This window comes from Rattus norvegicus, chromosome 13 (genome assembly GCF_021556685.1).
Source record: "Rattus norvegicus strain SHRSP/BbbUtx chromosome 13, alternate assembly SHRSP_T2T, whole genome shotgun sequence".
In the NCBI taxonomy this organism is placed as follows: Eukaryota; Metazoa; Chordata; class Mammalia; order Rodentia; family Muridae; genus Rattus; species Rattus norvegicus.
In genome coordinates, this window is record NC_141546.1 from 90,748,425 (window position 1) to 90,766,423 (window position 17,999).

Genomic DNA, 17,999 nt, shown 5'->3' on the forward strand with positions numbered 1-17,999 from the left:
TCCATTGTCAGCATTGTGGGAAGCTCACTCCTCATCTCTGTCCAAGTACAGGCAGCACAGCCCAACAGAATTTTAAGCAAAAGGACCATTCACTTAATTTTAAAAGTAAAAACAAAGGAGTGCGTATAAAGTTCAAAAATAAGTAGACCTGAACTTGAGGGTAATAAAGGGGGACCGTGAGCAGCTGTACCAGGGCTTCCAGGAGCCAGCAATGGCATCTTCTCTGAGCTTATTTTGCAAACATGTGAGTTGTACACTTATGATTTATGCACGTTTTCCAGTTCTGACGTGAGCTTAACAGATCACTTTACTAACACAACCCTGCTTAAGTAAATCAACATGCCAAACAAATTAAGAAGATGGGCAGGGAGAGACGTATACAGTCCTGAACGCAGCAAAATCAATTTTGGTATAGTATTTAATTTTCTGTTCCTTTAAAAAAATTAATTCATTATTCATTAATGCATTTGCACGCAATTTAAATAGGCAATTCTTACAAGTGTTGGATAAATGAGTATTGTTTTTTTTCACTGATATTATAGTTAAGTTACAAGCAGTTTTGTAAAGCATATTCATAACCAACAAATTAAAATTGGGGAAGTCTTACAGGTAGCATCGGGTGTAAATTGGGACGGTTATTCATCTACTTAGGTGCTTAAGGTGGCCTACAAGGAACACTAAAAGGAGCCTGGGGAGCCGACCAGTGAAGAGAATTGAAGCCAGCGAACTGTAAGGACAGGAGAGAGGATGGCAGTGTACGGTTACGCTAAAGGACCCCGGAAGCCTGCATGCAACTGCTGTGCTCATAGTTAGAGAAAGACATTTCAGCTGCAATCAGGGATAAGGACAAATGTTACCGGCATCTCCTTACAGGTTTCACTCATCTCAAGCCTATTTAAAATCTAGCTGTCAGCTACTTCATGTTTTTCAAAGATTTGGGTCTATCAGAGTGATTTTACAGCCAACACCAAACAAAAGAGTTATAGCCTTTAGCTAGATCAATGACATTTTTTGCAATACCTCACATATAGAATTCTTCTGTCTTGTGACCTAATGGACCGGTGCAGTATCCATAGCGAAGTGACCATCAGTGCTATGAGGCACTTTTGTCTGATGAAGATATGAGTCAAGCCCCAATTTGTTTTTTTGTTTTTCTTCAGCTTCATAAGCAGGCCCTTCCTAAATACCACAGAAAATAAATAAGAGAGACATTTGCTCTCATTATAGAATTGTCATGTATGTTATACATTTTTAATGCTCTTGACACTACCTTTAAGAAGAATCTTAGAGCCAAACAACACATTCAATTCCCCTTCCCCAGTAGGCAGCAGCTTGTCCATGTAATTGAGGTCACATGGATCTTTCTTGTATGTGCCTTGGTCTGGGGCTTGGGACAAGATCTTCAGTAGACACTCATTTGTCCTTCTCCTCTTTCCATTCATCACCCATATGGCTTCAGGTTACTAAGGAAACAGCACTGCAGTCACCACTAATTGCTAGCCATATTCAATTTGTCCTCTACATGCCAGTCCCCAAACCTATAACCTGTGGACGAGTGAACAGTGTTCTGTATTCCTCTGTTCCTCTTATCCTGTGAGTCCGCATTCTGTTACTGGAAACATAATCACAAGGGTATTTCATACTTTGAACCTACGGTGTCCTCCCAGAACAAACTAAACTGTTGAAGTGAACACCAAATCACTTCAAGTCACTTCATTAGACTTTGAAGGACTTCATAGGACTGACTTCACATTGTGTGTGAGCACTCACGCAGGAGTAATGACAGACGGCAGAGACACATATTTCACAAACTATTTCAACACATATTTAACTATATGATATGTCTTCTATTGCCTGTTATCTGGGGCCCAATAAACAAAATATTATATACCATTATATATATGTATATATATACATATATTATATATAGAGAGATGATATGATACAGCTATATGATACATAGAAGTGTATGCTCATATTTTCCTTCCTTTACTTATACCTTTAACTTTATTAATGACCCACACACAGAACCTTCCTTGTAAAAGACACTGCACTTTATCTGAGTGCTTCTTTTCCCACCAATCATCTTCCTGAATCCTGACCTGCAGTATGCTAATAACATAAGGTGGGTATTTGGGAGGCAAAGAGGCCCTATGGGATCTGCTATCCAAATGAGATAGGGGCCATTACATAGAAGCCCAGAGAATAAGCTAGCCTCTTCCACCCTGTGGTGACATAGCCAGCACGCATTACCTATGAAGTGTCGCCAGACACTAAAAGTACAGGAGATGCCGCTCGTGCCTCCTGGAAGCCTAGGAAATGAATCTGTGTTACTCGTAAAGGACCCAGTAAAAATATGTTGTTGTGATAATCTGAAGAGACTGAGGCAGGGGCCTGGCCGGTGATGGATGAATTACACAGGGCGGTTCCTTCATGCTTCTTATGCTGATTGCTTCACCTGCCTCTTTGCCTCTTTTCACACTCGGCTCTGATCGGTGGCCAGTGTGGGCAAATGTCTCCTTTACATCACTGCCCGCCGTGGTTTCCTTCTCATGTCTCCCAGCAATCCTGACTGGAAGATACTTTGGAGGATCGGATGCAGTTTTCCCCAAAGGCTTTGTGTGTTGGATTCTTGGGGTAGCACATAAGAAAGTGAGGCCTAGAGGGAAGTCTTTGGGTCTGAGAGAGCCTTAAGGGATCAAGGTAGTTCTTGTAGGACCCTTGGCTTAGATCTCAATAAAAGCCGAGGCTGACAATAACAGCTCTCAACCTTCCTGCCTGGCAACTTCACTCTCACACTCATGTCTGCCACCAGGTTGTTCACCAGGAAGTCTGTCGCAGACATGAGCTGATCCCAACACTGTCTTTAACCCGCAGGTTGAGGGCTAAATAAATATCCTTACTTTACAAAGTTAGCCTTTTTTTAAAAAAAGCTATTTCATTATATGACCCAAACCAAGCAAATGACAAGAAACTCAAACAGGTGACATTGGGAACCTAGAGGAGAAATGCCATCGGTGAGTTCAGTTTTGAGACTGTGTCTCAGAGGGTTCCGTGACTTACTGCCATGAGCCTGTCTAGGCCTGGCTCTCCTCCTATAAGCTTGCAAGACTGTGTTGATAAGCAGGGCTTCTGGTACAGGGTTCCTTTTGCAAGCACGGAGCCCCAATGTAAATGCCCTGTATGTGCATTTGAACCTCCCAGTGCCCAGGCGGGGGAAGCGGGTGGATACTTGGCACTCAGTGGCCAGCCAGTCTAACTAATCAGTGAGCTCTAGGGTCAGTAAGAAACCCTGTCTCAAAAGAACAACAACAACAACAATCTCTGGCCTCCTCACACATGCACACACACACACACACACACACACACACACACACACACACACTGTAAAGTCAAGGAATAGCAGCTAACTGTGTGTCCATACAAAAGCACTTCAGTGTGCCTTCCATCGAAGCAAGTATAAATAATTCTAAAATATATACTTCAAGACAAAGGTAAAAGCTACCGAGTACGAGTGTGTAAACGACGGTCTGGAAGAACCTGCACACTTCCTTTGCTCTGAAATAACCTTAAACTGAGTGCAACTGTGCGGGCTGGCTGCCATTATTCCCGTGCCCTTTATGTTTCCAAGCAAAACAAAGTAAAAAGAAGAGGAATTGGAGGACAGAGTCCTGGGGGGACTGGTTATTTGCTGTAACAACAGGCTCCCCGTTCTAATGAGGTCAAGGAGAACATTCTTAGCAGTGTCTTCTCTTTGGGAAACAGGAGTATGGTGAGAAGCCTGATTGGTTTCCTTCCCTTGTGAAAAAAAGAACCCTTCATGACGAACTAACTTCCCCTTCCAATCAAAGGCTGCCTCACCTCCAACTCGTAGTTTTTAGTCTAGAAGTAGAACCACTGCTTAGCATATCTTCCCAGCAAGCACTTTCACTTTGGAGTCTGTCATTAAGAAAAGCCCATTCAGACTGGGTCTAACTAGGGAATTCTTTCCAGACTTCTGAATAGCAATTAATCAACATACCCAGAGGACGGCTAGTTGCAAGCATCTTGAAGTTCCCATCCATACTATGCCTTCCTTCCAACTCCTAGGTTAAGTCACTGTGCTTAAGGACCTGCATTCCTTCCTGCTGCAAGTTTATTATTGCAATTCAACAAGCTCAGCCCCTGACTTCTTCCTCACCTCATGTCTGAACTTTACAAGACTGGCCTTGTGTTTATGCCTGTGCCCAGAGGGCACAGCCGAGCGCTCACAACGGTTCAGTCTGGTCCTTGGTAATCCCCAAAGGAATATTCTCAGAAGAAGTAAGGAAAATCACTATGCTTCAACAATTCAAGCACAAGGCATCAAAACACCCAGCGTCTCATTTCATGTTCAGGCTGAGAATGCTGATTTTGTGATTTTGTTTTGGGTTCGTTTTTTTCCCTTCCTGACGGCTGGGGAGAAAGGGATGAGGCTTTTGTTCTCAACAGGTTAAAGAAGCTGCTAAAATATTCACAAGAATGAATGCAGGGATGATCACAAGAGAGTGGGGACCTTAACTTTGCCCTTGCAGCTTTATGTCTCTAAGGATCTGCATGCTTAGGAGTGACCTAGGGCCGAGCAGGGAGAAAGCAAGGGAAAGGAGGTCTCCCTGGAAGTCCGCTTTTCAGTTTCCTCTTTTTTAGAATAATTGGAAAGACAGACAGGCATCTAAAATCCCCACACTCCATCAGTAGTCTCTTCATTCATCTGGATTATAAACAGAATAATGATCTCCCACACATCAGCTGTGCAGTCAAATAAGTATATTTCAGGCGTCTCTCCTGTGTAATTATAGTTTTTGTTTTCTTTTTAAATGTTATATAATCCTTTGCTTACCAACATCCTTCACTCTTTCATTCTTTAAAGGAAACACTTAAAGTCTTCACTTCATATAAATTCTTCTTCTACTTTGCCCCGCTGTGTCAGGGATGACAACGACTAGGGAAGCAGCTGAAAAAGCCACAAAGGCAGCGGAGACCACGGGATAGCCTCTTGCCACATCCCCTGAGAATCCTAAGACCCCCGTGTTTATTGTAAGGTGTTCTTTGCTCTGGCAGTGGCTGGAGTGAATTGAACTAACTTCACACAAAGCTTTTCTTGACCCCTTGGGTTCCTGTTGCTGTCACCTGCCGACAGTTTTGAGAGAGAAAACCACTTAGAAGTTTTCTCCAGGACCGTGGCAGGTCTGCAGGAGAGTGTGAGGATCACACAACTCTGACAACTCAGGAGGCAGAAAAGAAAGCTGGCTTAGTACAAAGAGTCTGTGCCTCCATGAAAACATCGAGAAGACGACCGACCCATCAGTTCTTTGAAGAGTCGCATGGAAATTAAAGCTATTTTCAGAGGGAAAAGTGTACTCAGACACAGCATTAGGGCAGAGCTGGAATTCCAGGTCACCATGGAAATGCCCTTTCCTGACAAGGCCTGCAAGTGCTTCTTATTAATTATTATTAATTACAAGGCACAGTTACCTATTACCCCTGGCATGAAAGGTGTCATTTAAGAAAAAGAAAGTCAGGCTCTGGTGTGAAGGGTATCCTTTACCCTCTAGTGACACCTGACTGTGTCTCAGAACTCAAGTGACTGTTCACTCTCAGGCTACCCATAGGTCACCAGCACCCGCTAGTCATCCTTCCCCAGGTTACAAATGAGGTCTGTAGAAAACTCCCAAGGGGCCTTACCATTTCGATGAGATCCTCCTGCTTTGCAGAGTCTAGCTGCCCCGGTTGCTGCTTTTCCCACGGCCACTGGAGCCTTCCGAGGCAGAGCGGGTCTCATGTGGTGGTGCAAATGTATCACCACCGATTATATTTCAGCCCCTCAACTGCTGGCCTGGATGCCCTGGCAATCAGCCAGCCCGAGCGTGAAGGGAGAGGGCTGCAGCTCGTGCACCCAGCAGTTCTCACTGAATATGCTCCGAGAACCACGGGCCCCTCATTTAGCATTTTAGCAAACACGGAGGGCTGCCGAGCTCAGTCACATTTCTGTGGCTTTTCCTCTTCAGTTGAGAACAGCCGTGCAGCTTCCTGGAGTGAAATTACGGGCACAGGCTTGCACTGACCCAGGAGATGGAAGATGCAGGCACTCAGTGTGTAGATGGCCACACGCCACCAACCTGAGCAAAAAAAACAAAAAAACAAAAACAAAAACAAAAAACAAAAAACAAAAAAAAACCCACGACTGCTGCCTAACTGGAGAAAAGGAGTAGCCTACCTAGATAGAGAGCAGAGGAACCGGCTGCAGAGCATTCCTGTGGCTACAGCCTCTGGAGTTTATGCAAAAACCAGACTAATTCATTCTGTGAGGCTGCCGGATCTGGACAGGTGGGAAGAAAAGTTCTCCATGGGGACCGCCTATCTTCCAGAATAAATTTGAACTTCTTGAAACGTGAGGCTTTCTTTCCTAAAAGGCATTCCTCTAGCCTACCGTATCATAACAAGCTAATGGGCTCTTTCTTTTTCCTATGTGTCGACTGTGTTTTATCGCTTCTACACTATACTACTACTACTACTAAGGGTTCAATCACTACGCGATGACAGCTCCCCACCCAAAGTTCAGCTCACGAGTAGCGGTATGTGTAAGTAAAAACGCAGGGCTGATGCTCGAATCACTCGCCTGCCTCCCCCTCTTGTAAGTTCTAGCAGGGCGGCTAACCACGTTCATCGGTCCCGGCACAGAATCCAGGTCATTATAACTATTTACTCGAGGAATACTCAGCCTACACTGAATTCCTTCGCTAACTGCTTTCTCACTTTCCAAAGAAGTAATATTTGTCAGTGCATAAGGTGCTTCCTATGCAAGAAGAAGGACCTGAGTTCAAATCCAACACCCACATAAAAAAAAATCCAGACACGGTAACCTGTATATATATATACCAGAAGTGAGAAGTAGAGTCAGGGGGAACTCAGGAGCCAGCTGGTCACACAGTCTAGCCGTGTGTCAAACACACAGAGTAAAGAAGTGGTTGAGGAAGCAAAGTCTGACTTCTACATGCACCTGCATGAGTGAGTTCACCTACAACCACACATACACCACACGGGTGCACAAAGGTAGTAGACAGGGTTCTAGTTAGAGCTCGAAAGAGCAGGCGAAAGTTCCAGCACACTTAAGCTCTTGTCTCAGAACTGATGAAGCTAAGGACTGAAATTCATGCAAGGAAGCTGAGCTGGTAGAAGACTGTGGCATTTATCAGCCTGGATAGCATTTAGACATAGCTAACTCAATACTCCGGGACAATCCCTCAGATCTCTGCTCCTTGTGGGGCAGCCATTCATTCAGAACAGAGAAGCTGGCCGGGAGAGCAAATATGGTACCCAGAGAAGATACTGTCTGGACAAGATGAAGCTTGGTGATTGTATTCTAGACACATCCTGGGTGCTCATAACACCTGCAAAGTGTCGCTCTGAAGTTCTAGAAAGTCAGGTACTTATTCCCAAGCTGGGATGACCCACAGTGCCTACTTTGGGATATAGCTTAATCCCCTCTTTGAGGACACATGGGCACACGGCCTCGACTCTTCCTTATTTGCCCTTTCCCACTAACCTTTGTTCTTTCAAACAACGGAACATACCATTAGGGAAACACTGTCTTTTCTTCCCTTGGTTAGTCAAGGGCAGCAATATTCTTTCCATCTTCAGGAAGATGCCGCTGATAGCTTCAATCATGACAACCTCTCCCACCAATGTGAGAAGCGCAGGTCTACCGATCATACATTTAATCACACGTTAGGTTTGTTGTGCTGGAGCGGCCTCCTACGTGCTTATCACGTATGCTATCCTGCACCCTGGACTCTGTTTAAAATTCTCAAAGTTAATCCTTCCCGGTAATTAACACGCGTCACAATTATTCTCCGTGCTGTTTAGGATTCTACACAAAGGCATTCCTCGAAACTTCTCCTATCACACCCCTACCCGTTCCTTATATTTAGTTGCAAAGAACTCTTCACAGCCCCCTTGAAATACCGCGCTCAATTTTGCAACCTGGCTTTGCTACCTGGTGTGGCAGGACCTTACCCAATGAATAAAGATTTCAGGGGACCAATCACTGAGTGAGGAGTAGGTGGGACTTCCGGGTCAGAGAGGGGAAGAGAAGAGGCAGGAAAAGGTGACTAGGATTTGGGTACGGGAGCTTGGAGGACAACGTGAAACAAACAAGAGGCCCTCAGTTTAGAGGATGGATCCACCAGGTTCGCCATTGGAGGATTTAACTTAGAACGGCTTACAAATTAGGATGCTAGTTTCTGCGCCCAGCGATTGTGTTACCTGTTGATTCTAAACTAAGTTTGTGTGGTGTTTTCCTTCATATGGTGACTCTGCTAAGTTCCAGAGAGAAAGGTTTGGCAGCAGAGAGTGGGTTTGTGAAAAGGGCACCCCAGCTAGCCGTGTGAATTTGGATGTGTGGGGCTGGTGTGGCAGAGACCTGCCAAGGGAACTTAGCGAGTTGGGTGGAGAGATTTCAGAGCTCTGGGTCCAAGAGTCTCCATGAGATGAGAACAGGCAAAGCATGGCTTGCTTGGCAACAACCTGCTGCTCTCCACCAGAGGTGGTTTTGAACAATTGTTCACAAAGACATTAATACTCAATCTGCACAGTCTTTGCCATCTCCCTTCCCCCTCCCCAGGGACCAAATGACAGACTGAAGACAGAACTGCATTAATTCTCAGTGTGTGCTGTCCCTATGGCTTTGTCAGAGCCTCACACAAACATGAATTGATTTAGAATCAGTGCTCTGCATGCATAACTAAGAAATGTTCATACAGTGTATTGGCACTTTTTTTTTCCTAAGAAAGAGGTTTTTTCCCCCCAGTAAGACATGATGGAAAAGGATTTCCATGTAATCATTTGCTTTTTATTAAAAAAAGAGAAATAGGATTTTTACTGATTTTTTTTTTTAAAGATGTGTTCTTTAAAAGTTTTAGGCTTCTTGCACATGATTTGGTTAGATCATGTTGAGTCATTTCACTATCTGAGCCCCAGACATTAACAGTAAGAAAAAATTTAAATGTTTGCAGAGAGAAGTAGGAAAAAAAATGTGAACTTTTCTATAAATCGGAAGTTTGTATGTTTTCATTAAAATGAATGTGGATACCCAAGAGGCCAGTCTTTTCCCTGCAGCCCTGAGACCACACTGTTCCACACATTTTAACAGGTGGACCATCCACTTGCAATAATGAAGTGCTTGAGATAAACAGTGTTAAAGGGAAGGCTGCTGGGAATGTCAAGGGTGCGAGGAATGGACATCCTACACAGGGTACCGTGGTCTGCTTTTCTCCTCAACACTCCACTTGGAGGGTATTCAGAGGAGGTGGGACCTTTGGGAGGTGACAAGGTCAAGTGCCTTTATAAAAGAGATCCAAGGGAGTCTGCTTGCTCCTCTGGCCATGAGCACTCGAACTTCTTAAAAGGTGAGAAGGTGCCTCTAAGAAGTAAAGACCAAGTTTTCCCGTAGAAGCCTAAGCTGCCAGGCCATCATCTTGAACTGCCAAGCTTCCAGCACTGTGAGCAATTCCTGCCCATGGCTTGTGATTCACTTAATTGGCGGCACCTGGCATCCGAACGAAGACAAAACGTGTATTAGTAGCATCTATTTCACTTAGTGTTTCCTTATGGTCACGTTCTTTCTTTATAATGAGAACTTTATGATACCTTTAATAGGTATTTAAAGTGTATTTGAGTAGTTTTGCAAGAAAATTATTACCCCCCTCTATGCAATACTCATAATCTACCAATTCAATATCTTAGAGTATTCAATATGTATTGGGGAAAAATATACTGCATACTGTAACACACAGTCTCAACTTTAGACTCTTCTATGGCTATGGTGACACTCACTCAAACCAGAGCTCTCCCATGGACAAGAGTGTAGAGGAAGTGAAGAACAGAAACTTCCTGTTATTCCCAACCAACAACCTAACATCCATGCCCTCTGCTCCCCAGAAGAGACCAGAGAGAGGCTGGACTGTCTCTCTTTCCTGGCTGGCCTCTCGTCTCAAGTTTCAATCCCCAATCCCATCATCCCGTCTTGCCCCAGTGTTGTTCTATGGCATTGGATATATTTAGACTCATGCATTTCTTCCCATTTCCAGCAATAGAGACACCCCAAGGTGTCTGGCTAGAGAGCCTTCATGTGACTAGAGTTATCTCACAGGAAGGACAGTGCCTTCAAATGGACTCTCAAGTCAGATGAGTCTAGGAATCATAGAACATGGAGAGGCATGGAGCACCGAGGGGTGCCTCTCAGTTCTAGTACTATTTCTAAGGTTTCTTTTTCAATGGATCTGATAGGTGTTGACAGAGACCAAATAGGTCACAGCTGGGGGAAGAAAGAGGAGAAGGAGGAAGAGGAGGAGGAGGAGGAAGAAGAAGAGGAGGAGGAGGAAGAGGAGGAAGAAGAGGAGGAAGAATCACTTCCTAAAACCACCAGACGGTTGCCAGCATTCCCATGTATAAACAGAGTGATGTGGTTTATATTACAGCATTTCAGGAAAATATTCACATTAGCATGAATTAGTTTATCATTTCTGAGATACAAAATTAAACAGGATGGCTTCTGATCCAAGCACAGTAGCGAAGAAGCTAAGGCAGCAGTGCAAACAGCTGGCAAGGCAGTTGCAGTCATGTGTCACCGTGCTGTGGGTACTGAGTCCTCCAGAAAACAAGGAGTCTCGTGTTCAGAGAACAATGTGCATTACACATGGACAGTCTCTGAGGCCACCCTAGTCCCAGCAGTCACTTTTCAGTTGCACCCAGAACCAATCTACTCTGTACCTGGCCCTTTCCTCCACAAGAGGGAGCTGCAACATGTAAGGGTCTCATGTCCAGTAACAGACTGCTTTTTACTACCAGTGGCAACCCTGGCATGAATGCCTACAGTCAAAACAGCAACAACAGTGATGCATCTGTGGATGAAGACACACTTCAGAGCTAGGTGTGATGCCACATGTTTGCAATCCCAGCACTTGGGAGGCAGGAGCAGTAAGATCAAGAGTTCGATACCAGCCTTGGCTGCATAGTAAGTTTGAGGCTAGCCCGGGCTCCATGAGGCCTTAGCTCAGACAAAACATAAAGCTTCATTAATTGTCCTCCGACCGATACGCTCACGGGTGCAAAAAGTGTGACTACTGTTAATCCTCTTCTATCTACTTTTACACCAGAATGCACAAATCACTTGAAAGATTTTATTTAAATAATAATCCAGATACACTTTATGCTTGATTTTCTTAAACTAATGACTGTAATCCTATGGAATTCGTTGGACTGGATTGTTTTTTCTTTAACATGGATTAAAAGCAGACTGTAACTTATCTTCCATTCCCTGATTCCTTGGGCATAAATGATTAATCCGAGTACACAAAGCCTTCCACGGCACACTCTGAGGACCTTCAGTGATGGTGAATGAGCAGTTTAATGAGGCTCATTGACCTTTGGTCAAAGTCACGTTGGTATCTGTCCCTTGCTTCAGCTCTTTCATTGCATTCTAAGCAGCAGCCAAGTCCTGCTTGTGATTTGCCTCAGAAGAACTCGACACGTGCTCATTTAGAAAGCAAACAAACAAACAAAAAACCCAAAACACATACACACACAAAGATTATCTCTTAATTTGCAGGCGATGCAGTGAGCGCTCACGTAGAATTCCAAATGGCACCAATCAGACCATAGTGGTTGTCCCCATGTGGAGCTTGGTCCTCAGATCAGTAGATGAGCTCATATCCGGTGGCAGTTCCTTATAACTTTATGTCATGTGTTCACATCAATGCCACCACTACATCCACAGGGCAGAAAAGTCACAGCATAAGAGGTGCGGGGGCTGCCCTTAGAAGGTCCCCGAGCTCCAGCTCTGTTCAGTTCTCCCTTTCCAGGCTAGTGCAAGGACAAGGTGCATGTGTGTGGTCAGGAGACAGGCGCCCTCAGAGTACCGTGTTCTGAGGTAGAACTCTCGTAGTCTAGGAATACTAAATATGCACTGGCCTCCCAGGCCTCCTAGCATTCAAAGGAATGCATTTATCGGCTGGAGATGGGACCGGGCATACTTTATTTAAGGCTGTATAAACCTGAATATTAAATTTCATATATTCAGACATGAAATTTTGTCACAGCCCCACCCTTGTTGCTCTCTTTTCTCCTTACCTACTGGTTCATCAAAAGGGCATCTTGGTTTTGTTCAACAAGTCAGTGACTCCAAGCTGGGTCTCTGCAGGGGTGAGAATTACACATGGACCTCCAGGCAAGGCTTGATGATGAGTGGCTGTGCGCGGCTAGCCATCTAAACTCAAGTATAAATTAACTGTGATTAAATACAATTTAAAACTCAGTCCCTTAAGTCATGTGGACTGGATCTCGAGGTTATAGTTGATCCCAGGGATGGGAGCTGTGCTGGACAACGCTCTTTCAGAACTCTAACATCGCTTCAGGATGGTCTTCTGCAGGACTTTAAGACTGTGTAGAGTCTGAGAGGGTGGAAACATCTTCACAGCGTGTGCACAGGCCAGCAGGTGGGCTTGCACGTGAGACTCAGAGCCTACAGCATACTGATGGCCTAAGTGAGAGCATTTGTTTGATGATGCCCTAGGAAACTGGCCACCTGCAGGATGGGTGTGTTACTTGGCTTCTGCTCTGTTGGCAACATGGTAGAACATGTTTCCAACATTTAAAAATGAGGACCGTGGGGCTGGCGAGGTGGCTTGATAGGCAAAGGCACTTTCCACCAAGCCTTACCTGAGTTTCGTCCTTGGATCCCACCTAGGGAGGGTGAGAACCAACTCCTACAAGCTGTCTTCGGATTGCCACATGTCATAACACACACACACACACACACACACACACACACACACACACACACAGAGAGACACACACACACAGACACACACACACTACATATTTATCCACACCTAATCACATATATACCACATATTACACATACTACACAGGTATGCATACACATACATATACTACATTGATATATGCTCAACTACACACTATACACCACACCCTCATACATACACTCAATATACACATCACACACAGTGACACATGCACACACACACATACATATACCCCTCAGATCTGATGGGCTGAAAAGGGGGGTCTGCTTATACATAAAAAACCCACTCTTGCATAAGATTTTGAGTTATATTTGTGGGCATAATTTAAGGTATTTGTTTAAGCTGCACAAATCTAATGCCAAGGAAAGCAAGGAGGTAACTGCAACTTTTTGTGGATGTATAGATCCCACTGAATCATAGGCTTTAAAATTATGCACTTTTAGTCAGACAGTGGTGGTTCCTGCCTTTAATCCCAGCACTTGGGAAGAAGAGGCAAGTAGATCTCTGAGTTTGAGGGTAGCCTGGTCTGCAAAGTGAGTTCCAGGACATCAAGGCAGCCAAAGATAAACAGAGAAACCCTTTCTCAAAAAAAAAAAAAGCAAAAAATAAATAAATACATAAATACACAAATGCATAAAATAAAAAAAAACAAAAAACAAAAGCAAAAACAAAAAGCAAACAGCTCCCCCAAAAGCACTTTTAAAATTATGTTCATCTCACTTCAATAATAATTCCGCCTTTACTCTCAGGACACAGCTAGAACCTGGTCGCTTCATTTCTTTATCTTGCTGTACAAGACATAGCTAAGCAGCATCGATTGTTTTCTTTTTTCTTTTCTTCCCTTCCCTTCCCTTCCCTTCCCTTCCCTTCCCTTCCCTTCCCTTCCCTTCCCTTCCCTTCCCTTCCCTTCCCTTCCCTTCCCTTCCCTTCCCTTCCCTTTCCTTTTCTGAGGTGACTACAATACACTCCTGGTTACCCTCTTTCTTCTTCCTTCTGATGAACTCTCAGCACGGGGACCACTTGGCTCAGGCAGTGGAATCTTCAGTTTCTCATCCTTCTTAATGGTAAGAGCTAAAGTTTTAAGGACAGTCCCAAGTCCGCCCATGATGTGGGATCCAGTTTCCTGGAGCCACCCGGGTGCTTCTCCTTGTCCAATTTTATTCTTTGATTTGTTTTCTCCAAAGCAGTCCCGTTTTCCTCCTGCAGATCAGAAATGCAGAAACCGCCATCTACCCTGGATGCCTTTCTTCTTGAGAAATCTCTCTGCTAATTCGTGTATCTCTTTCAAGTCTTTGCTCAAATCTCCCCTTGTCAAAGAGTCTTATCTTGACTGACCCATTTTGTACTACAAACTGCCCATGTGTTACATTAATTCTGATTCTCCTTTAGCTGTTCCAATTTTATTTTTCCTCCACTGTGTGCTTTTTCTTCTAATGCTTTCATCCCCTCCTTAGAGTAACATATTGCTTATGCACCCTTCCTAGAGTGAAAAACTTCATGAATAGGAGTTGTCTCTTTGTTCTAACATATCCCTTATGTTATGTCCCTAACATATCCTAGGTGACCACAACAGTACCTGATGTCAATACAAGATATTTTGTGATATTTACTGAGTTGAGCTTCAAAATACAAAAGCCCACCTTAAAGATATTAACCCAGCTAATAGTAGTAATTTTAAGGAAATTAGGAATCACATGAGACTATGGAAGTGTTCAAAGGAGATTCATTTAGGAGAAAGGAACCCTGAGACGTACATTTAGTGGAATAAAATTTAACCTCTAAGAACAGAACAGTATCCTGGTGGATAGTGCATGGGCCCTACCAGATGTAAGGTTCAGAGTTCTAGTAACAGAGAGAGAGAGAGAGAGAGAGAGAGAGAGAGAGAGAGAGAGAGAGAGAGAGAGAGAGAGAGAGAGAGAGATCTGTCATTAAGGAAATTGTGAGTGAACCCTGAGGATAATAGGCTAAATGAAGGACTTCAGACACAGAGAGACAAATGCCCCATGGTCCCACGTATTTATGGACCCGGAAGGAGTCAAACTCATGAAAGCAAGATCAGCAGTCATTTTCAGAAGGTTGGGAATAATGGGAAGGGCACAAGTAGGAGGGAGCTAAAAGACAAAGGACATACACGTTCAGTTAGGAGAGAGAGCCTTAGGGATCTATTGCACAGCTCAGTCACTACTAACTCATAGACTGCAATAATGAAGAAAGAATATAAAAATAAAATAAAAAATAATAATATACTTATAAAATAAGCATATGGATATTAATTAAGAAATGTATTTATTTATCTCTTTAGAAGTGAGGAGTCTTGCCATGCTACCTAGGTTGAGCATAAATTCCCAGGCTCAAGCCATCCTCCTGTCCCACCTCTGAGGAAAGAGTAGCTGAGATTCCAAGGTGAACCCCAGGACTCTGGTGATGGGTTTATTCTATCCATCCTTTTAATTTACTCATTTAACAATAGAAGCAGGTATCAAAGTACTATGCTGTATTCCATCAGTATGTGCAACTATCATTTTTAAACTAAAACTAAGATTTTAAAAATAAATATTTTAACTCCTGAAACGTTCTTTGTTCTTCTAAGACAAATAAAATAAAACAAAGAACAAAAAGCAAGCTCTTCCTCTTAGACTTCCCATGGAAATCTCCTTTATTGATAACGTGCAGTCGTTTACCAGTTACCACATCCATCTCTTATCACGTAAGGATCTGCAAAGTTGTGGATACAAAAATAAGGTCTTTTGTTCATCATTAAGTCGCCCTCTGAACAGGCAAGCTGCAGCCAAGTCGGCCCTCTCTGAAGTTGCCATGAGTGCCCACCAGGTGGCGTGCGTGCACGGGCGTCGCTGTCTGTCCCAAGCGTCCCAGGAAACCTGCTTGTAAATATCCCACGTAGCAGAGTCCCCAAGCTATTTGAGTCTGTGTGTGAAATGGCCACTGGGACTGAAGTTGAGAATCCCCAAGAAAGCCCCTTTCCACACTTCCCGAGGTCTCCTTCTCAGCAGTACCCCCCATATTTCATAGCACCATGATACATAGGCAGCATTAACTGTGGATTTATTTCAAAACAACAACAACAAAACTGAAACCTTCAGCGTCTGCACTCATTTCCTCCTCTAACATTCCACGGCGAAACACAGGTTGCATTGCCAAGAGTTATAAAATTAGAGAGGAAACGAAAATCTGTTCTTTTCAAAACAAGGTCTTTTAACTTAGCCAAAGAATTTTGAGTTTCAAAACAAGTCGCGTTCCCAAATGGTAGAGTTTTTACTAATTCACTGTTTTACGCACTTGTAGACGGTAACTTAACCAAATTTTGAATACATCCATTTTCAGCTCTGCCAGCAACTGCCAGATAATCCAGCACTGTGCTTAGATGATCTCATCATAGGTTATATAACACGCTCATGACACTCTGGCCTGGACGGTAAATTCTGTCGACTTCCTCACAGCAGAAGTGACAGAGTCTTGTAGAAAATGAAAGTCAAGTAGCATAGAGACGTGGACAATGCCATGTAGTGATTCCCTTTTCCCCCTATTTCTCATCTGCCTTGTCTTATTAATTATTTAAATAGCTTCCTGCCTAAGTGGCTGCTGCTGCTTTCATGCACTCACTTGGAGACCTTTAAATATAATTTTATTTTTATTTTACTAAATGGAATGTCATCATACACAGTGTTCCAGAACAGCCCTCTATAGCCCTAGCATTTTATGTAGAATCATGTGCGCCTCCTGAAGGTCGCTTGGATACCATTAAAAAAACATTGAACATTCCTGCAACATCCACTGTCCTTGAAGGTTTGATACCCACAGTGGTGTTTAATTGGAGGTGCCGTAGTAGACCTCTCAGAGATAGGGTCTTATAGGACCTGTTTGGTTGAGGGGCTGTGCCCTCAGAGGGTGGAGGATCCCGATTCTCCTCTCTGTGCTCCAGCCGTAGGAACCAAGATTACCCCACACTCTCCAAGAGCAAACCTGTGGGGTTGCCTAATCTTGAGCTTTGACACACACACCCCCAACTGAAATTAAAGCCTAGCTCGCTGTGCTTTTAAAGGGGTGCGCATCAGGCTTTTTACTCTAGTGGCAGAAACCAGGCTGACCAGAACAAGAATAATACAGGCATGCTTCCCTGTCAGCAACCGTGTCGATGTTATTTATAACGTAGCCACAATGAGAGATTAACAACCCCTAGTAGTATGATTCACAACCACTGGAAATAAAATGCAAAAAGTTACAACAGCACACCATCCATGAAAGTTTTTTAAACTCGGGAGTCCTTTATTTGTGGATTTTGCCACTTAATATTTTGTTACGAATGTTGTTTGCAGTTCACAAAAACTACTGAGTGAGAAACCCCAGGTAAGGGGAGACCATAAAACTTCTGTTATGCTACCGTGTACCTGCCTCTGAAGGCTTGTGCATTTTAGTTCAGTCTCACAAGAACCCTGTAAGGCAGTGCTACTCACCCCTTTTCATGGATAGGAGAGCTGGCATATCAATAATATCCTCAAAGGTCACAGAGCTAGTGAGAGCCAGGCAACCAGTTCGATGCTTTCAAGCCTCAGACTACACTAATTTCGACATGTCCGATCGGCAGCTGAGGACAGCTAAGTACATGGTCCAGTACAAAACCATATGCTCGCTTAAATATTATGAGATTAATAGTATTATCATTATTATTATTATTTTGCAATTTGGTTTGGTGAATTGATTTTAAGGTTCTCAAATGTGAACCTTATACATGACAATGTCAAAAGTTTGAGCATACCTGAATATAAATTGCTTTAAAATCTTCTTAGAAATTGATAGTTGGAGTTTTTAAAAGGTGTGTGTATGTTTAATAGTGGTAGTAGTAGTAGTAGTAGTAGTAGTAGTAGTAGTAGTAGTAGTGGTGGTAATTTTGGCTAACTACTCTGTGCTCCCAGAGGGTCAAGTTTACAGTCAACCACCAGAGCCCTCTGGATTCTCCAATAAAACACACCCCCCCACACACACACCAATTAATTTTAAAATACCTTGGCTAGCTCAAAGGTTGGGCACTTCTAATCCTTCCTGCAGCTAGCAAACACTCCCCTCTGGTATCTGGGAGACCCCTTCCAGAGTGATATGGATCAGATATGACAGGGGGGAAGACTCCCTGAGGATCTTGAC

General features: G+C 43.6%; 1 protein-coding gene across 6 annotated transcripts in view; it reads right to left on the reverse strand.

Moving 5' to 3' along the window:
• Positions 1 to 17,999, reverse strand: part of Pld5 (phospholipase D family, member 5) — a 355,705-nt gene that overhangs the window by 277,219 nt on the left and 60,487 nt on the right. The window contains exon 1 of one of the 6 annotated variants that reach the window (XM_087580310.1): positions 5,704 to 7,618. The exons of 4 other annotated variants lie outside the window; for them this stretch is intronic. In XM_087580310.1, coding sequence (XP_087436436.1) covers positions 5,704 to 5,706 — 3 coding nt within the window. In that variant the 5' untranslated portion in view covers positions 5,707 to 7,618. Of the gene's footprint in view, positions 1 to 5,703; positions 7,619 to 17,999 lie in introns of those variants that run through there. One more of the 6 variants, XM_087580312.1, reaches the window with a different exon arrangement.